The 20,596-nt window shown below is 38.5% G+C and overlaps 1 protein-coding gene across 6 annotated transcripts in view; it reads left to right on the top strand.

The window, feature by feature from the left end:
• The window catches only part of AFF3 (ALF transcription elongation factor 3), a 325,295-nt gene that overhangs the window by 173,796 nt on the left and 130,903 nt on the right, over positions 1–20,596 (top strand). For all 6 annotated transcript variants that reach the window (XM_085557459.1, XM_085557464.1, XM_085557452.1 and 3 more), the window contains 2 exons: positions 13,699–13,785; positions 19,133–19,169. In XM_085557459.1, coding sequence (XP_085413585.1) covers positions 13,699–13,785; positions 19,133–19,169 — 124 coding nt within the window. The remainder of the gene's footprint in view (positions 1–13,698; positions 13,786–19,132; positions 19,170–20,596) is intronic.

Below are 20,596 nucleotides of genomic sequence, written 5' to 3'. Positions count from 1 at the left end.
TATGTTTTTAAAAAGCCCACAAATGAACAACTGTTCATTCCTGGTGATATAAATTTGGCTCTACATGTGGAGTCACTGTGAGCCTGCATATATGGCCCACAGTTTCCAAGCTTAAGAAGAAGTCACAGGTGCTCATCACTGGTAAGGGTCACATAGGGAGGAATTTTATCTCACAACATTTTTTTGTCTTCCCACTTGGTGGTTTCAAACTGAATGTAAGAGGACAGACTTGGCTAGGCAGTGTATAATAAAGTTTCCAGTGCATACTGAGTTCTAGTTCTTTGACCTAGAGGATGCAGTTATTTCAAAGACAGGGGGGAAAAAGCCTTTCCCAAACCTTTCTTAAATAAAATTATTTTATTGATGGCCTACACAACATCAGTAAGTCCATCAGAAAAGACTGCCCAGGGAAGTGGTTGAGTCAACATCCCTGGAGATATTTAAGAGACATGTAGATGTGGCACTTGGGGACCTGGTTTATTGGTGGACTTTGCAGTGCTGGATTAATAGTTGGACTTGATGATCTCAGAGTATTATCCACACAGAGGTCTTTTCCAACCTAAACAATTCTGTGATTTAGTAGCAGTGATCTAGAGATGGCAAGAAAGCAAGGTAAATGTTGCTAAAAGGTATGAAAAAAATCAGCAGGCATACTATTGCACAAAAACTCCCAGACCTCTAGCATGTTTATATTCCATGGAAAAAGCCAGCATAAAAACCTGGACATAAATGTCCATTTATTTCACAGTTCTGTTTATCTCTATTGCTAACAGAAGTCTCATCACTGTAGATTGCAGGCAACATCATTGTGCTAATTTTTCACCAGTCCTTTTTTTTAATCAGCAAATTCACTCATATTTTTTGTAGGAACTTGAGTCTGAATTTGCCAACAGTTTAGTGATTCTGGTAGGCCACGGGCTGCCATCTTTGGTCAAGATACAATAACTACAAAAGTACAGCTGATCTCTTATGGCTGAGCATGATTTAAAGGGAAATCTTTGAAAGAAGTATAACTGCCCAAATTACTACTCTTTTATATGTTTTTAAATGAGAATGTAAAGGCCAAGGGCATTTTTTCTTATTTAATACTATTAAATCCATCATTAAATCTCTCACTGAACACTGAGAGAATTTAATGGTGCCCTCAAGTGCCGATGCTGATGCTTGACTGTGTTAATATTGTTGTATATACAGATACAATAAATAACACTTAGCTAAGGTCGTGTTAGCAACCTTATTGGGTATATCAATACAAATAGCTGCACTAATGAGATTAAACATCAGAAACCAATGGCAATGTGAATTGAGGCACTGAGGCTAAAATATGGATAGGGATTCAACACATTGAACCTATCAATAAAACCGAACAGACTCTACTAAAAGCTTTACTGCTAGTTGGCATTAAAGGATTCATTTGAAAGTACAGTTTTTATCTTTTCTCATCTCACTTTATCACACCCTCTGTCTTAAAACTCCTCTCTTTCTGGTGCACAAGTATTATGAGTGCTTCTGTTTGCTGAACAGTCTGCAAAACCCTTTGGTGGGTGATGGTGCTGTGCCTTGCTGTAACCCAAGTTCCCTTTGGTTGATGTAATCCAGCACTGGGAATGCTCTGGGTTTGTACCACTGGTATTTTTTATGTCTGGTATTCTGAACACAGAGTTGCACTAGTTGAGTCACCTCTAGATCACTGTTTTTTCTCTCCACATTACAAACTACATCTTTTGGATGTAGCTGCTTTGCCCATGCAGATTATTTTAAGCCACTTTAATTGCAGGAAGCCCAAATGTTCATTTTTATGGTACTCTTTTACCAGTGCAGAGATCTCCAACTGACTCCATTGCATTTTGAGGGTATTTCCAATTTATGGTTTTATTGCTAGTAGAGAAAAAAGCTTTATTGTTGTGGTCTTTCTTCTGATGGGCTTCTATGTATGCTAAAGCTTAGAAGAATATATCCACTGCTTTATTTTACTCTTTCAAAGTGAAACTCTTTCGAAGTGAAAAAGAACTGACCTAAAGGACTAATTTTAATCAACAGGGGTGAAAACCTTGCTTGGGCAGAGAAGTCCCTGAAGGCTTAAGTGGAGATTAATTGCTACATAGACATTATCTGAACCTTCTCATTTCAATGAATTGCAGTTTGATGCTTCTTATAAAGAGAAATCAAAAGAAATTAATATTTGCTGGCATGAAACAATTTTTTGTGACTTTTAGTATTTTAAATTTCCAGTGGTAAGGCAGTTATTTTTTATTTTCTGCACTCTAAAAAATAGGTAACATAATTAAATAGTGGTAATGATATGTCCTGTTTCCTTTTTTTATGTATTACTTTAATTTTCACACATGATTTCTATGAGGTTGGAAAAAAAGAAAACATATACATCCTCATTTTTTTAATGTCAGCAAAGGAATGTTAATTATATTGTAAAGTGGATAAGTGAATCATGTAGTTAAGAGCTCAAAAATAAACAAGCATTTGTAACCATCTTATTTCCTTGCATATCTCTGTCATAATGTAGCCTGTAATTTCATAATCACCTACAGTTTGCTGGCAAACATATTGAGGAATTTTTTAGAGAGTCATAAAAACTTTTGCTAGCATCATTTTTCATATCATTCTAGCTGTAAAACCAAGCTGTCTTTGTGGTGAGAGTCTGATTCAGCACCAGCAGAGAATACCTAGAAATGGTGAGGCAGTGTGACATGCTGTCTCACATAGGTTTTCTGTGCCCCATACAGGCCCTTCTGCATTTCAAGTAAAACAGTTAAAAACTGTTTCAAAGATCTGCTTATTTTGCCTTCTAATAATTTAATGTGATTTTAGAAAAATTAGATGAATCTAAATGTATTTCATTTTAGTTAAAATGGCTCAAAAACAATTGCCTTTTTTTAAAAATAGATGTAAATTTCTTATTCAGACAATGTCTACAATAATGCATAAGATGCTGATGTCAATCTACTTTTTATGAAATAAATGGTGTAACGGATGAAGCCAGAACATGTTTTCAGAGTTGATTGAAGTCTTTGATGTATATTTTCATACCTTGTACTGTTTTTTCCATCTAGAATCACAGATTGTCATTGTTACCCTCAGTGCCATTTATATTGAGACAAGGATTTTCTTAAGGGACTTTCTGACTCAAGATTCTTTCAACCTTAGTTCCAATTTTATGAGTTGTAACTCATAACAATATTATGGTGCTTACAGAGATTAGGGGGGTGCTGGGATGCCTAATTCAGGTGTGCAGACTACCTTGCAAATGAAAGCCAATGCATATAATAAACACAAAATACTGTTTCAGAGCTTAAAACAGACAACGCTTGAGACAATAATATTTTTGAGGAACACGTTTAATATAAGCACTAGACAAATGTAAATTGCACAGCTACAGAATGGTCCCCTTCACTGCTCCATGGCTGTGTTTGCAGCTAGAGAGAAGCACACACACAAAATGAGCTTTAACAAGAAATGCCAGATTGCCTAGGGACATCTGAGGCAAACAAAGGGGCTCTGCCTGCCTCTGACAGCATCACAAAGGCCACCCCATGTGTTGCAGGGAGAAATGGTTAAGTGCTGTTTTGTGCCCATGGAATCTGGAAAATATGAAAGCTAAAACTCAAGGCATCAGCGCTGGCTCCTGAGAACAGGATGGTGAGTAGAGCTCCCAGCCAGGCAGGCTCCCTGCTTGAACACAATGTCCTCACAAGGACTCCTGACACACCGTGCTGCTGGCAAGCCTAACATTTCTCTACACAACAACAAGGGACTGGCCTCCAGCTCTCTCCCCGCTCTTCTAGAGTCCAGTTCTTAGGTCCACTGATGTGCCCCATGCTATCTTTCTGCAGGCCATAGCAAGAGTCTTGGGCAAATGCCTCCATTGTGTTTATCCCGACACTCAAATCCCCAAGGTTTATTGTGGTGCATTGGGAGCGTATGAAATCAAAAGCAGCAGAGGACAAGTATGGGCTATAGGTTACTGATACATAAGAACATAAGGAACTTCTGCTTCTATGTTTTCTAAAGCACAATGGGACATTCCTTTCTCAGAGTCACTCATTTTGTGGTCAGCACCTAACATTCATGTGTGAATGCAAATGGTTCACGTGTTTTTTGACTTAAAAAATATGTATCGACAGCCATAAATGCTGAAGATTTTGATGGACTGAAAAATAAACAATAAAATTAGCTACATTTTAGGTGTGAGTCTGAATAGTGTATCTTATCACCCAGAATGACTAGTGGTCTGACCTGTGTGACAAGCCAGATAACTTCAGCCACTCTCCTCTGTCTTGAACCTATTGTCTTGTATTTGATTGAAGCATATAATTTGGAAAAATATCCTTGATCTTATGACTTGAAGACATAAAGATGGGCATTTCCATAGCACTGCATCCCCGCAGTGAACCACCAGCTCATGAGAAGTTGTTTTTTTTCTACCTTCACCTTGCCATTTGGTTCTTCTATCCATTGTCTCACAATACAAGAAGTATGTGTATTGTAACCGTAATGATTTTAGTGATTTTTTTTCTTTTTCTATTATTGTGGACTGTCAACAGTTTCCACTGATTTTTTATGTCATCTCTTGAGAATCCTATTGAAGATGTTGAGTAGAGGTTCTGCCTTTTCTGGGGACACTTGACAGTTAGCTACAAATAGATTTTCTAGAAGCCATGTTACAGGGGGGTTTTCCCCCATGAAGATGCTTACACAAATCAAGCATAGTGGCTCTTAGTGTAACAGAGCTGATTTAATCTGTGATCTTTCCTCTCTTCCATTTTTCTTCCCCACCTCTTCAGAATTACCAGCATTTCTGAAGAAACGTGTTCAAGGGAACAAGCTATTACAGCATTGGCATAACCATTTCTGTTATGCTACCTTATTCGAATGCACCCCAATGGATTGAGCTCCTTGGGCAAGAGTATGAGATGTGGGATGTTTGTTTTTAGTTTCCTGTCCTCTGATGACACCTTTCTGGGTCCAGTGTCCCAGTCTATGGTATTCTTAATTTCTGGACACGAACCTATGTTCAATTCTGTACACCTCTGTACCCTGAGCTGAACTAGTATCTGTTGGCTTCAGACATCACATTGTGCCACTGTGCTACTTCCAGAATACAAACCAGCAAGATTTAACATCTTTCTGTCAATTCAGATCTAGGAGGCACATGATGTAACCTTGAGAACAGATGGCTGAATTCACATACACTGAAGCACACAGTGCTACGCTGATTTCTTAATCTCATTCAGAATAAATGACTTGTATATGAACAGATTCCCCAAGTTGTCAGAGCATCATAAACAAAATTGTCTGCTAATTGCAGTCAGCCACATCCATGCAAGGTTGTCCAGGAAGTATTTACAGGCTGCTTTGCCTTGCAGAGCCTCTTTGTTTTATGGCAGGGAAAAGGGGAGTCTCTGTCTTGGTGCTCAGCTCTTCAGTCCAAGGCTCCAGCCTGGTGTAAATTTCACCTGTAAATTGAACAAATTTAATTTAATTGCATTAAGAAACCACAAGTGCAAAACCTCTTAGAACTTTACTTTATAGAGCTACATTTGACAGCGTTTTAACTTCTAATACTTTAATTCTGACTTCTTTCTTTTTATGGATTTTTCTTACCCTCTCTATCATCTTTTCACACTGACCCTCTCTATCATCTTTTCACACAAGTTTGTTGTAGTAGCACAGAACAGAAGCTTCCTTGCTTCTTGTTATGGTTGGCAGCCTTCACAGGTATGTTAGCCAAAAGGCATTCTGGTAGCACTTTAAGCCAGAGTTCAAAGTACATTTACTTCATGTAGTCTCTGCCCACAACTTGTGCACAGAGCACACAGGCATCACTGTGTTACCCCTAAGTTCATGAAGGCTGACACGCTCAATCAGTTGGCTGAACAAGCTGAGCTAAAAATACCAATTCATACCCACCGGTGAATCTCCTCTGTGGATGCATAAAAGTGCCCTTTGAGTGAGCCCCCAGGCTCCCAGGAACCAAGTAAGTCTTTATGGTACCCCCAGTCCTCTTAAATTTACTTCAGGGGTATGAAATTAGAATTAATGGCAAATTAAACCAAACCAATGACCTGTTATTTCATCTTCTGACCAGGGAGTGATCTAGGACTGCTAATGCACCTATCACAAATCTTCCTGCCTCCCACAACATAAGAAAATGGAAAAAATTGTCTGGCTTAAAAAAAAAAAGTTTAGATTTTTTTCCCCCACAAAATTTGCTTCAATGACCTCCCTGCATTTAGCAGTGTATTTTTGTCTGAATTAAAGGCATGTTTATATTAGAGCATTGCATGCATTTGTGGAAAAGATATTTCAGTATTGATAAATATTTACCATGATGGTATTTCTGTCTTCTCCAAAACACAGATGTTTTCCTTACTAAATGTGTCTGGTTTTCAGCTTTGAGCATTTTTTTCTCTGCTTTTTTTGTCTGTATTAATACAATCATCCATCAAAACAAGAGTAAGACCCTGACCAGCGTTGTGGTATTTTTTTTCAATAGCCTTTGTTTTAACTTCTTGAAATGTTTCCAGAGCAATTCTGAGGCCACTACCATTGCCTAAGAATTAACATGCTTGTTACGGTCTCTGAAAATGTCAGCAATATGCACTTTTTCATTATTATCTGAAATCATGCAGAGATCTGGACCTTGAAGTATCCCAGGTCTTTTCCTTTCCTCTTCTTCCTCCCCCCACTCCCAAGAGGCAGCTATTCATCTTCATTAGCCACTTCTGTTAGCTTGCTGCCAACTGAGAGTAGAAAACTAGCTGCATCAGTCTTGCATGGCAATTCAGGAATTAGAATCCACAGTCCTTGGGTGCAGGAGGTTAATGTACTAATAAAGATTGTACCTTGATTAACCACATCATCTCAGCTTGCCCAAGCAAGGTTGGTTTTCAGACACTTTGTTGTATCATATGGCTCAATGCATTCATCTAGAAACATAGCTTCTTAGCTAGGAAGAGATATTCATCTTTGTGACTGAAGGAGAAATTTTATCTTTTTTTTTTTTTTTCATTTCAGTGAAGAATATATTAAAAAAAAAAAAAAAAGGAAATGTCTAAATGCTTTTCTGTGATTTACCTGCAAAAGAACACCCTCCTTTCCTAATAAGTGGGGGGAGGAAGGTTTGTCCTAAACTCTGATATGAGAGAGCATGTTATAAGCTAATTAATTTATTTTCAGAATGAAACCACATTTCTTTTAGGTATCCATAACTTCTTCTAGACTTACAGGCTCATTTATTTCCCCCCCCCCCCACAAATGAATAAAAATTTGCAAGCCTCTACGTTAAAGTATTATAATCATACAAATTAAGGACCTAAATAAGTCAATTTGATAAGTAAGCAGCTGTAGCCTTCTTTTACATTTATCTGTCCTAGATTGCTGAACCTTGACTAAGTGTTGAGGTTATTTTCAGGATGGTTCCACTAAAGCAGAGATAACATATTCCAAACAGAAACTTATTGCACTGGCATTTCTGATTTGCTGTAGGGTGAATTGATCCACAGATCGCGTTGCAAATGTTCATGATTTGGAATGGTTTAGTTCTGTAGATACCAAATATCTGGAGATTTAATACTGAACATATTCTTTAGTGCTGCAGTCAGCAAAATCTCTTAATCTTCTTCCTTTTCATGGGCCAAATTTCTCTTTTTTCCTTCCCTTCCCAGCTCATGGGCATGCACACACACATACACACACACACACACACTCCCAAGTCCTGTTACTATCAAGCAGTTTCTGCTGATAACTATCTATGCACATCTGAAGAACCAAGCACAGCAAAAATGGCACAGTCACAAGCTACACAATTACCTTTATTTCTTTGTTTAGAACAAAAAAAAAAATATTCCTTGACAAGTACTTGGCCCTGGATTGTCATCCATCTTTGGACATTGTACCAATGAAGCCTAATGAAAGGAATTCATATTACAGAAAGCAACAGAGCATTTGGAGAGTCTTGGGACTGGTGCCAAAGGGGAAATGTGGTAGAATGTGTTTGCAGCAGATTGCCATGAAAAAAAGTGACTCCCTGAAATCATTTTAGCAGGAGTAGGAGAGACAGAAGAACTGCTGACTGAAGTTCAGTGCTGAACTGACACCCAGCTCAGTGTCCTTACTGCAATTTCAGCACCGTGACAGGGAGCTCACTGTAGTTCCCTTATTTCATCCTTCAATTATTGGGTGAAACCATGTGTGCCACTTACCTCAAGTTTAGAAAGCATTTTGCATCATACAAGACAAATATTAACTATACATTAAAACCCACCAACCCACCCAAATGAGCGGAGAGAATGTAAGTGAAAAAGGAAACAACAGAAGCTGGAAAATTACAAGGTATTTTGTCAGGTGGTGATGGTTCTGAATAGCATGTTATCAAAAGCATAATGACCAATAAGAGAGGCTCAAATGGAAAGCAGAAAATTATCAATTGCTCAAAGGAAACTATGGGGCTGATGAGAAAGTAGAAAAAGAGTTCTAAATATGGATAAGTGACATCATAAAGAAACAAGATGAAACAGCTTCATCTTTCCATTTTATAGGTGCATATTGGAGATTTGGGTTAGAAAAGTCACAGCAATGACAGATACTACAGGAACCAATTTTGAAAAAAGAAAATTGGCTTTTCACATGATAGGAACCTTACCACAGTGAAATACTGTCAGCTTCAACAGAGTCTCCAAAAGTCTCAGTGTCTGACTCTTTGCTTTGGATATTTGACACTAAAATCATAGCCATGTTGTCAGCTAGTGGCAAGGTAGCCTCATTGAATTGAAAGGGATATTTGCCAACTGACAGCAGTTAAAAAGAGAGACTCGTATTTAAAAAAAAATTAAAAAAAAAAAAGATAATATTGTGAAGACAGAAGAGTAACGTAACTAGATTAGAGGTTCTCAGACTGTGTCTTGTGATCACTTGCTAAAGGGTCTTGGAAGGCTCTGCATTAGTTTTGCATGGCCTTGACTTCCAGTGAATAAATATATCTAATGCTTCCCTAAAATCTACATTTCAGTGTAAGCACTACAAAGACAGATCCTCTTCAGTCCCCCTGAGCTAACCAGCAAAAGTATTTGCAAAAGAAAATTGTGTCTCACAAATCTCCTATAATTCCTGTGACATGTCAGTAGAGCTAGTGGATGAAGTTGAGTCAGCTAAAATAATTTTCAAAAGGTATTTGACAGGGGCCTTTATGAGGTGCCACAAATATTTCTTAAATCATCATGTGTAGAGAGACAAAACATTATGAATCAAAAATCAGCTAGGTGAGCACAAGCAGAGAGGAAGATTAAGCAGTTTGTTTTCTTCATGACCCAATGATAAGTTCTAGTTTTGGCACCGAATGAACAGCAAGATTATTCATGTGGTGAGACTTTAAATCTAGATGATACCCATCTCCCTACTTGTTATTAATTATGATTTTTCTAAATCAGTTCAACCATTCCCGGTATCATATGCCACACAGCAAGACCAATGATACTAGGTAAATAGCATTGCCTTAAACCTAGAGTGAATACTATTATTTACCTCTGCATGGTACTTTTCCTGAAAAATTATCAACAAGCCAGGGTTAAAAGCTCCAACAAAACACTGCCAAGCAGTCGTTAATCCCCAAGAAATGTCTGGTTCCTTAATTGTTGCTGCAGAAACTGAAATTGGAGCAAGGATATGCAATACTATAGATTTCTTTATTTGTAGGTTTTCCCTTCAGTGAGAAGAAAAGCCAAGTTGGCATGTTGAGTAAGATTAACTAGGCTTGGACCTTTATAGCTTGTAAAACTGGACATTTATGTATGACTGCTGAAAACTGATTTACTACAGGTACAGAGGAGTAGAGCTGCAGGGTTGTAGAGTTACAGTATGCGTGTGAATGAGATGTGTCATCACCACCAGCACCACAAAGATGCCAGTGCAAAACAACATTGCTGCAACTCTCACAAGGAGAAATGTGTGTTACAAAAAAAAAAGAGAATCTCTGAGCTGCTCCTCAGACTTGGGCATCTGGCTGCAGGAGGAGGAGGGCAGTCATTGTCATCTCAAACAAGCTGTCTTCCAGTTGGGCAGGACATATCATTATCCACATATATATTTTAAGCAGCACACCACCACAGCTTCCATCTTTGATCTAGAAGTCTTTGTTTTCCCCACTTCTGGACCCCAAATATTTTCTCAATACTTTCTTTAGTTGACAGTGTTCAGGCTTTAGGATTAAGTTAATCAAGTTTGAAGAAGACTATAAATTTGTTTTAAATTGGACTATTATCTTGTAGTAGCTGGAACATTTTCTGGTGCCAGGTGTTTCTGACTTACTTGTTGTTTGATTTCTGCTAAAAAAGACCCTGTTTTTTTCTCTTTATAATTTCAAAAACCTTTTGTGTCAATCAATGGTCTAACAACAATTTGAAGGTGCTAAGGCTCTTAAATACATTTAAATTTTCATCAGTCCTTTTCAAACCATTTTTAGTCCAGTGGGTGCTTTATGGCAGTACTGCCAATCCTAAACTCCAAAAACAGGCAATTTTTATGAGAAAATAAGATGTGCATGAAAGTTCATTTTACAATAAAAGTTGAGTCTTTTCTTTAGTTAGTTAAATAGTTGCCATTTAGGCTTGCATTTTCAGACATTTCACACCATGTACCAAAAAAAAGATCTCAGTATAATCATATGTCCCTACTAGTGTTTTGAATCTGTTTCAAATATCTTCAGATATAGTCTAAAATCCTGAGACTTGGCACACTTAAACATATTCTGGATTTGTTTCTGCTTGATCTTGCAAAGTGTTGACATTTTCTGGACACCTAAATCCTTTCTCCTGATTTTTGAGGCTCTGTTCCTGGCAGCCAGAAGGAGACTCTGCACATAGTTTAATGTTTGTATTTTCAAAAAAATATTATACTACATTTAAATCTTACCACTCCTTAGTGCTGACAGCCTGTTGTTTGGGACATTTTTCATTGTAGCTTTCTGATTATTTTTTCCTAATTTTATTTAATTTTATAGTTGTCTGAATTTCAAATGACAGAGATAAATAAGCAATATAATCACAACTCAATGTATTATTATAGTAAATTCACATTCAGATATTCATTATAATGGCAATTATTAACCCTGGCAGATATCAGTAGTCTTACTAAATCTTTGTGTCAGAAAGGGTTACATCAAATTTAAATTATGTAGAAGACTTTATTATATACCACAACTGAAAGTGAAAAAAGGAGAAGAGAAACTAGTTGGGGAAAAAAAAAAAAAAAAAGACCATTAAGGCTATTTTTCATTGAAGTGTGAGTGAGAAATAATGTTGGAGAAAAGAAGAAATGAAAGATTTTGACATGTCAAAAAAAAAGGTCACCCTTATTTTTAATCAACCCTCTGGTCCTTTCCCTGGATGAAGGCATCACTGTCAGACGTGGGCAGGCAAGGTGGGAGGAAAGAGCTCTGCTGCCGTAACAGATTGGCTCGTGCTGGCACAGAGCAGACTCCTCAGGAGACGTCTCCCTGAAGGTGACACTGGGGTCACCAATTGTATAACCTGGAAGAACTGCATCTTGAGCAAATGGCAATCACAAGCACTGAATAGAATATTTCACAAGTAGCATAACTTTAGGTCAAAGCCACCAGACGCTCCCAGTCTGGCTGCCCTCATTCTTCAGTTGACAGAGATAACATAAAGCATTGCCCTTTGGAAGAAAGGGACACTTAGTCATTCCCATGTGTTCTTTTGGGTTCAGCACCTCAACTTGCAGGGAAAAACACTTTGGTTGGGAACACGGTTTTAGCAGTGGAAACACCTCTAGTCTATGTAAGCAACATCACATTTCCTACAAAATAAATGGTCCTCTGAGGGAAAAGCAAGAAAGGCAGGTGTGAAAGTGGTACTTTTTTAGGTAACACACTTAGGGTTAAATATCCACATTGCAATGTTTCCACATTGCATTTTTGTCAATCTATAGTCATACACCTTTACTGTTGGAATATTCCTTAATACATAATTCCTTAATCTTTTGCAAATAGTAGCATGTGTGCCAGATACTTGAGGCAAACAGCAATCTGATTGCCTATGTTTTTTGCTGCCTGAGTTTTAAGAAGTTACTGTGTATTAAAAATTGCTATATACTGTTATTGCTGGCACTTATCAGATAAGGAAGTCATAAGATGAATGATCTGCCTCAAAGAAGTGAAAAGCAAAGCAATTCTGATACTGAAACTGCAAACCAGATGATGCTCTGATTAGAGGCATGCACATAGATTACAGAAGTACAATAAATCATGTAACTTTTTAGCCCCAAATAAAATAAAAGAATGCAATTTTTATTAGGAAATAAACTGTTTATCAAGAATGCTTTAAAGGTGACATTTATTGCTAATAAACTGTGTTGAAAGGGCTGGTCCTTTCATTGGCACAACAGCTGGCGTCTTTCCACTATGTAAAAAATGCAGCAACTCAGTCTGTGCCGGGTCAGGAAGCAGTTCTGTCAGCACTAATGAGAAATGGGCAAGAGACTCACACACACTTTTTTTCAAACAGGAACATTTCTCTTTAAAAAGGAATGAGTCATGGAAATATAACTCCAGCATTATTTTGGGAGGTTGTGGATCTCTGCATGGCTCCTTGGAATATCACTGAGAAACAATTCCACAGTCAGTTAATGGCAGCAAAACCCAGCAAAGCATCTGCCAGGCAGACTCTTGATAGCGTCAGCAACCCCCCTGCTTAAGTCAGGATGTTATTGGCTCTTCAGTTCTTCTAACATATGAGCCAACTTTCAGGATTGTCATGCTTGGCACTATTTCTCATATTAATTCTCTTAAGTTACTGCGTACCAAATCCTGTGGCTGTTAGTGATGAAAATGTCAAAGAAACATGTCCATCCCTTAAGATCCTGCATTAGAGAGGAACAAACTTCTTGTCTGAAGTGTTTAATTTACCTCTCCCCAAAAGCTGCCTTGCTTTGGAGACCAACTCATTCAGACTCGAATCATAACAGTATTGAAGCATGTGCCTACCTTCTACCTGAAGCTGTGTAAAGGATGATTACATAAAATTCAGGTCAACCTACATCTGTCTCTTAGGTATGAAAAAATGTCCATTAAGATGAAACAGAGAGGTGAAAAATGTGGGGTGCAGCACACCTCATTTGGGGCTTTCCACATATCTGTGTCCTGCAAGGCACAAACACGTTGGAGTTAGGAACTTACTCAACTCCTTCACAATGATAAAGGCAATTTTAGGAATTAACTGTTAGCAAGTGGTAAGCATTTACCATTCTGACCTTGCCTGTGAAATCTGTTTTGTGATTAGTCCACAGTGTGTATCCCGTTACTTGGTCATGAACTGAAATTTCTATTCCCCTCTACAAAAAATGCTCTTCTGTTAATCTCACCAGCCTGAATACCTTGTGTGATTAAAATGTATTTGCAGATTGTCAGAAAAATCAAACCTTTTGCACTTAAGATGCATTATTTATTCAGGAAAATGAGACAGTGCTTAGGAACTGCTCTCAAGAGTGTAAAAATCATTGTAGCTCATGTTTTGTCTAGATTATAAGAAAACTGGGCATTTCCTATAACTTGATACTCCTTAACTTAAATATTCTACTGCCCAGGTACTCTTCCTACTGATATGCTATCATTGTCTCCTTTTCTACTGACTTTCTAAATGCAGTTTGCTGAACAATATTGTTTTTCAGGAGATGACGCATTCATGGCCTCCGCCACTGTCAGCTATTCACACACCAGGAAAGGCAGAACAAAGCAAGTTTCCCTTCCCAAACAAGGTAAGACTTTCAGCATCATGTAGAAACATTCCTCCTGCACCTTAGAATATGTCCTACAAAGCCCTAAGTGAGTGAGGTCTCTGGGCTGAGGTTGTGATGCCCTGGTGATGATCTTCATGTGTGTGTGCCAGTGTTCCCTTTCTTTTCCCTTCTTACAGCCTCAGCAGGGCTACACAGTCTGCATGTCTTGGCAGCAGAATTGATGGGGGTCACAGGTGCCTCACCTCTGGTGGGATGTTCAGATGGGGTGGCCTCTGCTGAGGCTGCTGACTGATACCTTAGGGCACAGACAGCAGTGGAAACTCAGGGAGCTCCTGCATCCATTGCTCCTGCATCATTTGGCTTCACCAGCTGAGATTTTGGTTGACCTTTGACCTTTGAGGTCTGAGGAGGCCTTCACTAGTACACTGGCCTCTAGTTGAGCCTGAGGACTGGCCATAATTGTCTGCCACCAGCCTGGCTTCAAAGGGGCAGCTTCACAAGAGAGGCAGTCAACCCAGTGCCATGATGCCCAGAGAGGCCACAGAGGCGTTTGCCACAGAAACATTTGATCCCCCAAGAGACCATAGCCACTAGTCCTGCTGATGCTCCCTTAAAACCAGCCCCACTATTGGATATGTATCCAAGGAAGGATGCAGTGCAGCATGGAAAAGCTCATCAGCACAAGCTTGGGGAAACCACATTATTTATACATGGTAAGTCAGGAGGGAATGAAATCAGCTATCTTGTGCAAGAGCCAATAAATTTCACATTGTATCACCATATACTGTGTAGATGTCACAAGCATATTTCATGGAGCCTTCAAGCTTGAAAGATGGTATTGATGCTGTTTATAGTCTTTCTCTTGTTAAAGCAAGCTCGTTTGGCAACTTTTAAGTCCATTCTGCAAAATTTAGTTCAGGGAATAATTATAACTACAAAGCCAAGAAAACTTCATTTGCTTACAGTAAAAAAGGTTTTCTGTGGATGAGAGTGTCATGATTTTGAAATATCAGGGGTGTAAACCAAGACATCTCTAGTATGTTATGAAAGAAAAATAAGGAAATAACTCACTATTTGCTCGTTGAAGGCAGACAAATGACTGAAGATGGTAGGTGAGCTGGAGGTTTGTTAAGTTAGAGTAAGTCCTGTAGGAGAGAGGTGGATCAGCAGCTTACAAGCAGGTGAAGTGCTTGATAAGGATGACAAAGTGAGGTGGTGCTTGTAGTGCTGAATTTCCTGCCACGATTATCACCACACAATTGTTTCTGTGGCACACGTGCAGATGAGCATGGGCAAGGCACCTGTCAGTGGGTCTGTGTGGCCATTGTGAATCCACTTCCTCATAACTAAATGTGTTGTGATAAATACAGGAATAGGAGAACCACAGAGCAGAGAGCAAAGATACGTGAATAATGGTTGATATTGACTTTCTCATCTTCTCTCTGCCTGTTCATCCATCTCTCTGGGAAATTTTCTATTATTTTGAATTGCAGAGCCATTTCAGAGATCTACCATTCATTTTTAAAGACCTTTTTCAAGGCGGCTTCTTTTTTCTTTTACCAAAGTAAAATTTCCTTTTTTTTTTTTTTTTTTAAGCTTAGGATGAACAAGATTTCATCTAGCAATAAATAAGCATATGTCTGTACATATAATAACGTCACAACTGTATTGTGGCCTGGGTGGTCTGCATGGCCAGAAATTAGAGTGCTTTGTGTGTGATGGGAAAGAAGTACCTTAAAAAACTCACCAGACTCCTAGAACAATCAGGTATTACTTGCCATAGATTATGTTAATTTTAGACACCACTTCTATTTTAAAATCTTTTAAAATAATTAAAAGCTATTCTGTGGCTTAATCTGGTAATCTGTACAGTTACAGACTATAGAAAGCTTTTCAGGCTCCAAAATGCAAAAAACTAGTTTCCTAATTTTTCAAACATGTTTTTCAAAATTCAGTAAGCTAGCTATTGCTTTTCACAAAGCATGGTGTAAAATCTTTATTGGACCTCATAGGAAATGTTTCCATAGGTCTTGGAAAGCTTTCCTACAGGTAAACTACGTAGCTGTCCCTATTTTTTAAAACCTGAGAGCTTCACCAAACTTAGTGGATCACACATTATTCAGATAAATGGGTCTGTCAGTTAAGTAGTGACCAAGGCCAATAAAGAGACTGAAAGGATAAAATCAGGGCAACAGTTTCATCTCTTAGTTCCAAGTCATGCACAGTTACATTATTTCCTTTTCATTCTTAATGGCAGTGTTGAGACATCAGTCCAATCCGTTGCAGAGACTCTTCCAGAAAGAGAAGCAAGTATGCTGCACCCACTTTTAACAGAAGACAGTTCCCAAACATAAAAATACTCATCATTTTGGGAATAGGAAAAAGAGAAGCTTTTCAGGCTCTTGCCCTGTTACAAGGATGCAAATCATAACTACTTTTCTGTCCATGAAAACTGAGTGTCAGCATCATTAGTTTGCATTCACGCCACACTGCTTTTAACCTGCAATTCAAGTAATTAGCGATCTGACAGCTTGAAACTTGAAATTTATTAATTAGGCTATTAAAGTTGCAAAGGCCACAGCAACTAGAGCTAGAGTGGTTTTGAAATCAGTCTAGTAAAAAAAAGCTAAATATCTGAGATTTATATATCACAAATATAACGGAATTCCACATTTGAAACTGCACATGTGGATGTATCAATCAATATAACTAAATACTCATTTGATGGAGGGGATGGCTGTGCATATGCTGTGCTTCTATATGAAATCAGGCCTTATTAGCATGGGAGGTTTGCATTGATTCACAAGAATGAGAGGAGAGTCTGGGTCAGGTTTGACACACGTGGCAGTGCCCAGTAGGTTTCCAAGTACTGTGCTGCTGGAGAAGCACCACTAGAGACCTGTCCTTTATGTAATGGAGGGCATAAAGTTCCATTTCATCCTTAACTTTGAATTTTCTTTCTCTCTGGTATTAATTTGTACTCTTGAATTTACCAGGAAGGGGCAATGACAGTCTCTTTATTTCTTGTTTTTCAAAGCTTAAGGATAATTGATTGAATGTGTGATGTGACAAACTGTGTGTGCTTTTCTTTCTCCTATCTCTGCCAGACTTTGTTATGTACAAATGATCAGACACTTCTTGATTTTAATTTTATTAAAAGCATCTTAATAAATAAACTTTAAATGAATAATTAAATTTGTAAATAAGAGCTCACTTGATGCTTATGTGGATGGGCTTTCATGTTCACTCTCTTGTGCAGGAAAAAATGCTGTTAATTCTGCTGCCTGCTTTGCTCTCTTTCTTCATTTTTACTGTGATTTCTTGTCTTGATAGTTTGATCAGGTGTTTGATTTCTGGTTAGGTATATGTGATATTATGGGATCAGCCATCACTTTGTTATTTGAGAATTAATTTAGCTGCTCCAGGAGAGCTGGTTTCTTGTCACAAAGCTATTGGGTAATTATTCTCAGCAGATGCTAGGTTATCATAGTGATGTTGCTCTTTAGAAGTGCAATTCATTTGTTTTTTCCTTTCTTGTTGGTTTTAACAAGCTGGAGGAAATATGCCGGACAATAATCTTCAGAAATGAAGTCTTCACCTTTTTTATAAAGTTACGTTCTTTTTTTCCTCCATTAGTGGGAACATCCTGTATTTCTCTAGGAGATATTTTTACTAGCCTTTGGCAGAGGCAAGATACTGTGCTCAGTCAAAGGGGAAGGTGCACTCGTCCTGAGGTTCATGAAAAGGTAAAAGAGTGAGCAAGATCCTTGTTTAGAAGTTTCAAATACAATTACTTTTACAAATACAAGGAAATTTCCCTCAAAATTGTATTTCCCTGAACTTCTCCAGGTACATAAATTCTCTGTTTTGGAAACGGAACATGCTCTAAAAGCCTATTTTTATTGGGAGGTGGTTGGCTACAAGAATAGCATTTAAATTCAAGTGTACATACCACTACATCACCGCTGCAAGTTGATCTTGACTTTTTAAGATGGCATTCAGTCACTCAAAAAAAACAGGCTTTAATCTCTCTTCATCAGAAACATTCACAAAAAGCTGATGAGATTTGTCAAAAGTACACAATTTCAGATTACTGAGAAATTATTCTTGGCATGTGAAACATGGTACAGATCTTTTCATATTGCAGTTGATGGTCGAAACTCTTGGGGCATGCCCAAAAATTGGACATCTCACATTACAGGTATGTAGGATGGAAGCAAGTTGTAGATGTGTGTTATGGTATTAAAATTACAGATCAAAGCCATGCAGTCTGGACAGAGCAAAATGTGCAGATCGAGGGATTCTGATCAGCTGAGCCCTCAAGACACCGGGGCCTGCTATCCAGCCAGCCTCTGTTTAGAGGGGCCATGAAGCTCTTGGGTCCCCAAGCCCTTGAGAAATTCTCCTGAGTGACTTAGCATCCCAATCTCAGCCCAACCAAGTCAGAGCATCCTCGGCTCTCTGGGAACCTGCAGTTGCTCTCCCATGAGCTCTGTGCTTGGCTCATCCCTCTGTCTCTGTGGACCTGGATCTGGTCCAGCGCTCAGTTCCTCACTGAAAATGACCCCATGTGTTCCTGTGGCTGCCTGGCCTCTCTGAGCAGTCTTAACTACAGCTGTAACTGCAGCATGGATATGAGGTGGTGTTCCTGTGTGTGCCTGGGTTATTCAGAAGCAGAATTACATATGGGATACTTTTCCTGCTGCCAACCATGGCAAAGAATTATTTTTTTTCCTTTATTTAATTATTGCTTTTGTTATGGTTTATAGTTGTATTTATAGGCTTTTTTAATATATCTTTTTATGAATGCAAAAAAATTCTGTGAGTAAAACACAGTGAGGTAACATTTGCACTTGAGGTAAAAGTGATCTGATTTATTGCACCACATTCATAGATATTGCTGTTGTCATACAGGATCGACCTTGTAATCTCAGGGACCCAGTGGATTTTCATTTTCTGATGCTGTCAATGTCAACATGTGAAAAGACCAGCTGTGCTACTACCCCAGGAATCCAATGGTCCATGAAACAATATATTGGCCTTCTCTCTGTCTTCTCGTCTGAACTTGTAGAAGATAATAGACGAGTTTTGGCTGATCAATACATGAATAGTGAGCAGGAGAGTCATAATAGCTGTACAAGGAATTGCATCATTAAAAGGTTGTTTTGAAATAAGTTTACAAGCCTAATAATTAATGGATTTTCCAATAAATATTGGACTTATTCTTGTAAATGAAAATTACTTTGAAACCAAATGGACAATCATTAGTGATGTTTGTACTGTTAAGGTTATGTCAAGCAAGTATTGCAGCAAAAAAATGCTGAAAAAATAATACACCTTCCTTTTTTTTCTGTTATCACTGTAGGAGTCACAACAGGGATCTACAGGACACAGCAATACAAGTAAGTACCAGCTCATTTTCTGCCTTCATTGGGTGGAAGGGTAGACAATTACTTAGAAAAAGAAGTGACTGATGAAGTAATGGATCAGTGGGAGACTGGAACAGCACAAAGCCTTAGCAGGCAGAACTCAGCTATGGACAAATATGGAGAAATGAAGAGTGACCATCAGAATGTCAGCTCTTTTGGTGGCCTGGGAAGAACAAAAAGTTTTCATTTCACTATGGCTATTCCATTATGTAAATGAGAAAGACTGAAAAGAGCAAAAGAGTGGTTTTTTTGGAAAGCCAGAAAAAGGCTGACCTACTTGTACAGTGAGATGCAGGCTGCCAGAACATTGTGCAAGAAAACTTGTAATCATTTATCTTTCGTAGGCAATGGTATATTTTGTGGCCGTTGCACAGTAATAAGCTGCATAAATCCTGCCAAACTAACACTAGATAACATTTCAAAGACCCTATAGCTGTGAGTCTTTTTAGTTGGCAGTGTGGGTAGGGCAGTGATGGGTGCCTGTGTGGCTCCTGCTCAGGTCTTTCCAGTGGACTCCAGTTTACAAGTCATGGTGCACATCAGTAGCACTTTAATTACATTTAACTATGGTAAAAAAACTTAGCATCTGTTTTGAACAGGAAGATTGAATTGTTCTGCAAAACAAAATATTAATCCTCTCCTTTGACACCTCTGATGGTTGTTGATGGTGTCTTGCATATTAAAAATACATGATTCTATCCCGCTTTCCACATAAATCATCACAACCAAAAGAATTATTTTGCTAACTTCCTGACCTGTCAGCAAACACAAAGCCCAGTTTGCAAATTGCAGGGCTGTGACTGAAGGTGAAAAATGCCCTGAGCTTGTAGATAAGACTTTGAAAGGGTCTGTTCACCCACTATGTGAGGGAAAAGACATCCAGAGAGACAAGGCTGGGATATGCAGGCTTTTAAAATGTTGTGGCTCTTCACTGGGGACAGGTCAGCATGAGGAAGACAACGTTGTGAAGAAACATGCAGTGATGTCACTTAATTGGTTTGATATTGCTGCAAGTACCAGCACTAAGGAAATAACAAAAGGCAAAGGGTATGAGGTTCTGTCAGAAAATAATGAATACAGTAATGAGAGAAAGAAGCACAAAAGAACCATAATAGAGAGGGCTATGCAAACACAGGCAGAGGCACAAGCATGACAAACACACCGGCTGAGCTGAGGGCGTTGCAATGACAGCAGAGGACACAGTATTTAGCCAGCTTTGGGCCTAGCTGAGTATTTCCTTCTTCCAACACTTGAATAAAATAGGTTGTTCTGCAGATTTAATGAAACCTGCATTCCTTTGTATTACAAAATGAATCCTATGACCTTACAACTTTTCCCTGCTTCTTATTCCTGTGGTCTCTGACCCCACTTCATTTCTTATTCTCCCATCCCTCCTACAC

Source organism: Lonchura striata, chromosome 1 (genome assembly GCF_050655825.1).
Source record: "Lonchura striata isolate lonStrDom1 chromosome 1, ASM5065582v1, whole genome shotgun sequence".
Taxonomy (NCBI): Eukaryota; Metazoa; Chordata; class Aves; order Passeriformes; family Estrildidae; genus Lonchura; species Lonchura striata.
The sequence above is the reverse complement of the archived record's forward strand: the minus strand, read 5'-3'. Positions and strand labels throughout refer to the sequence as shown.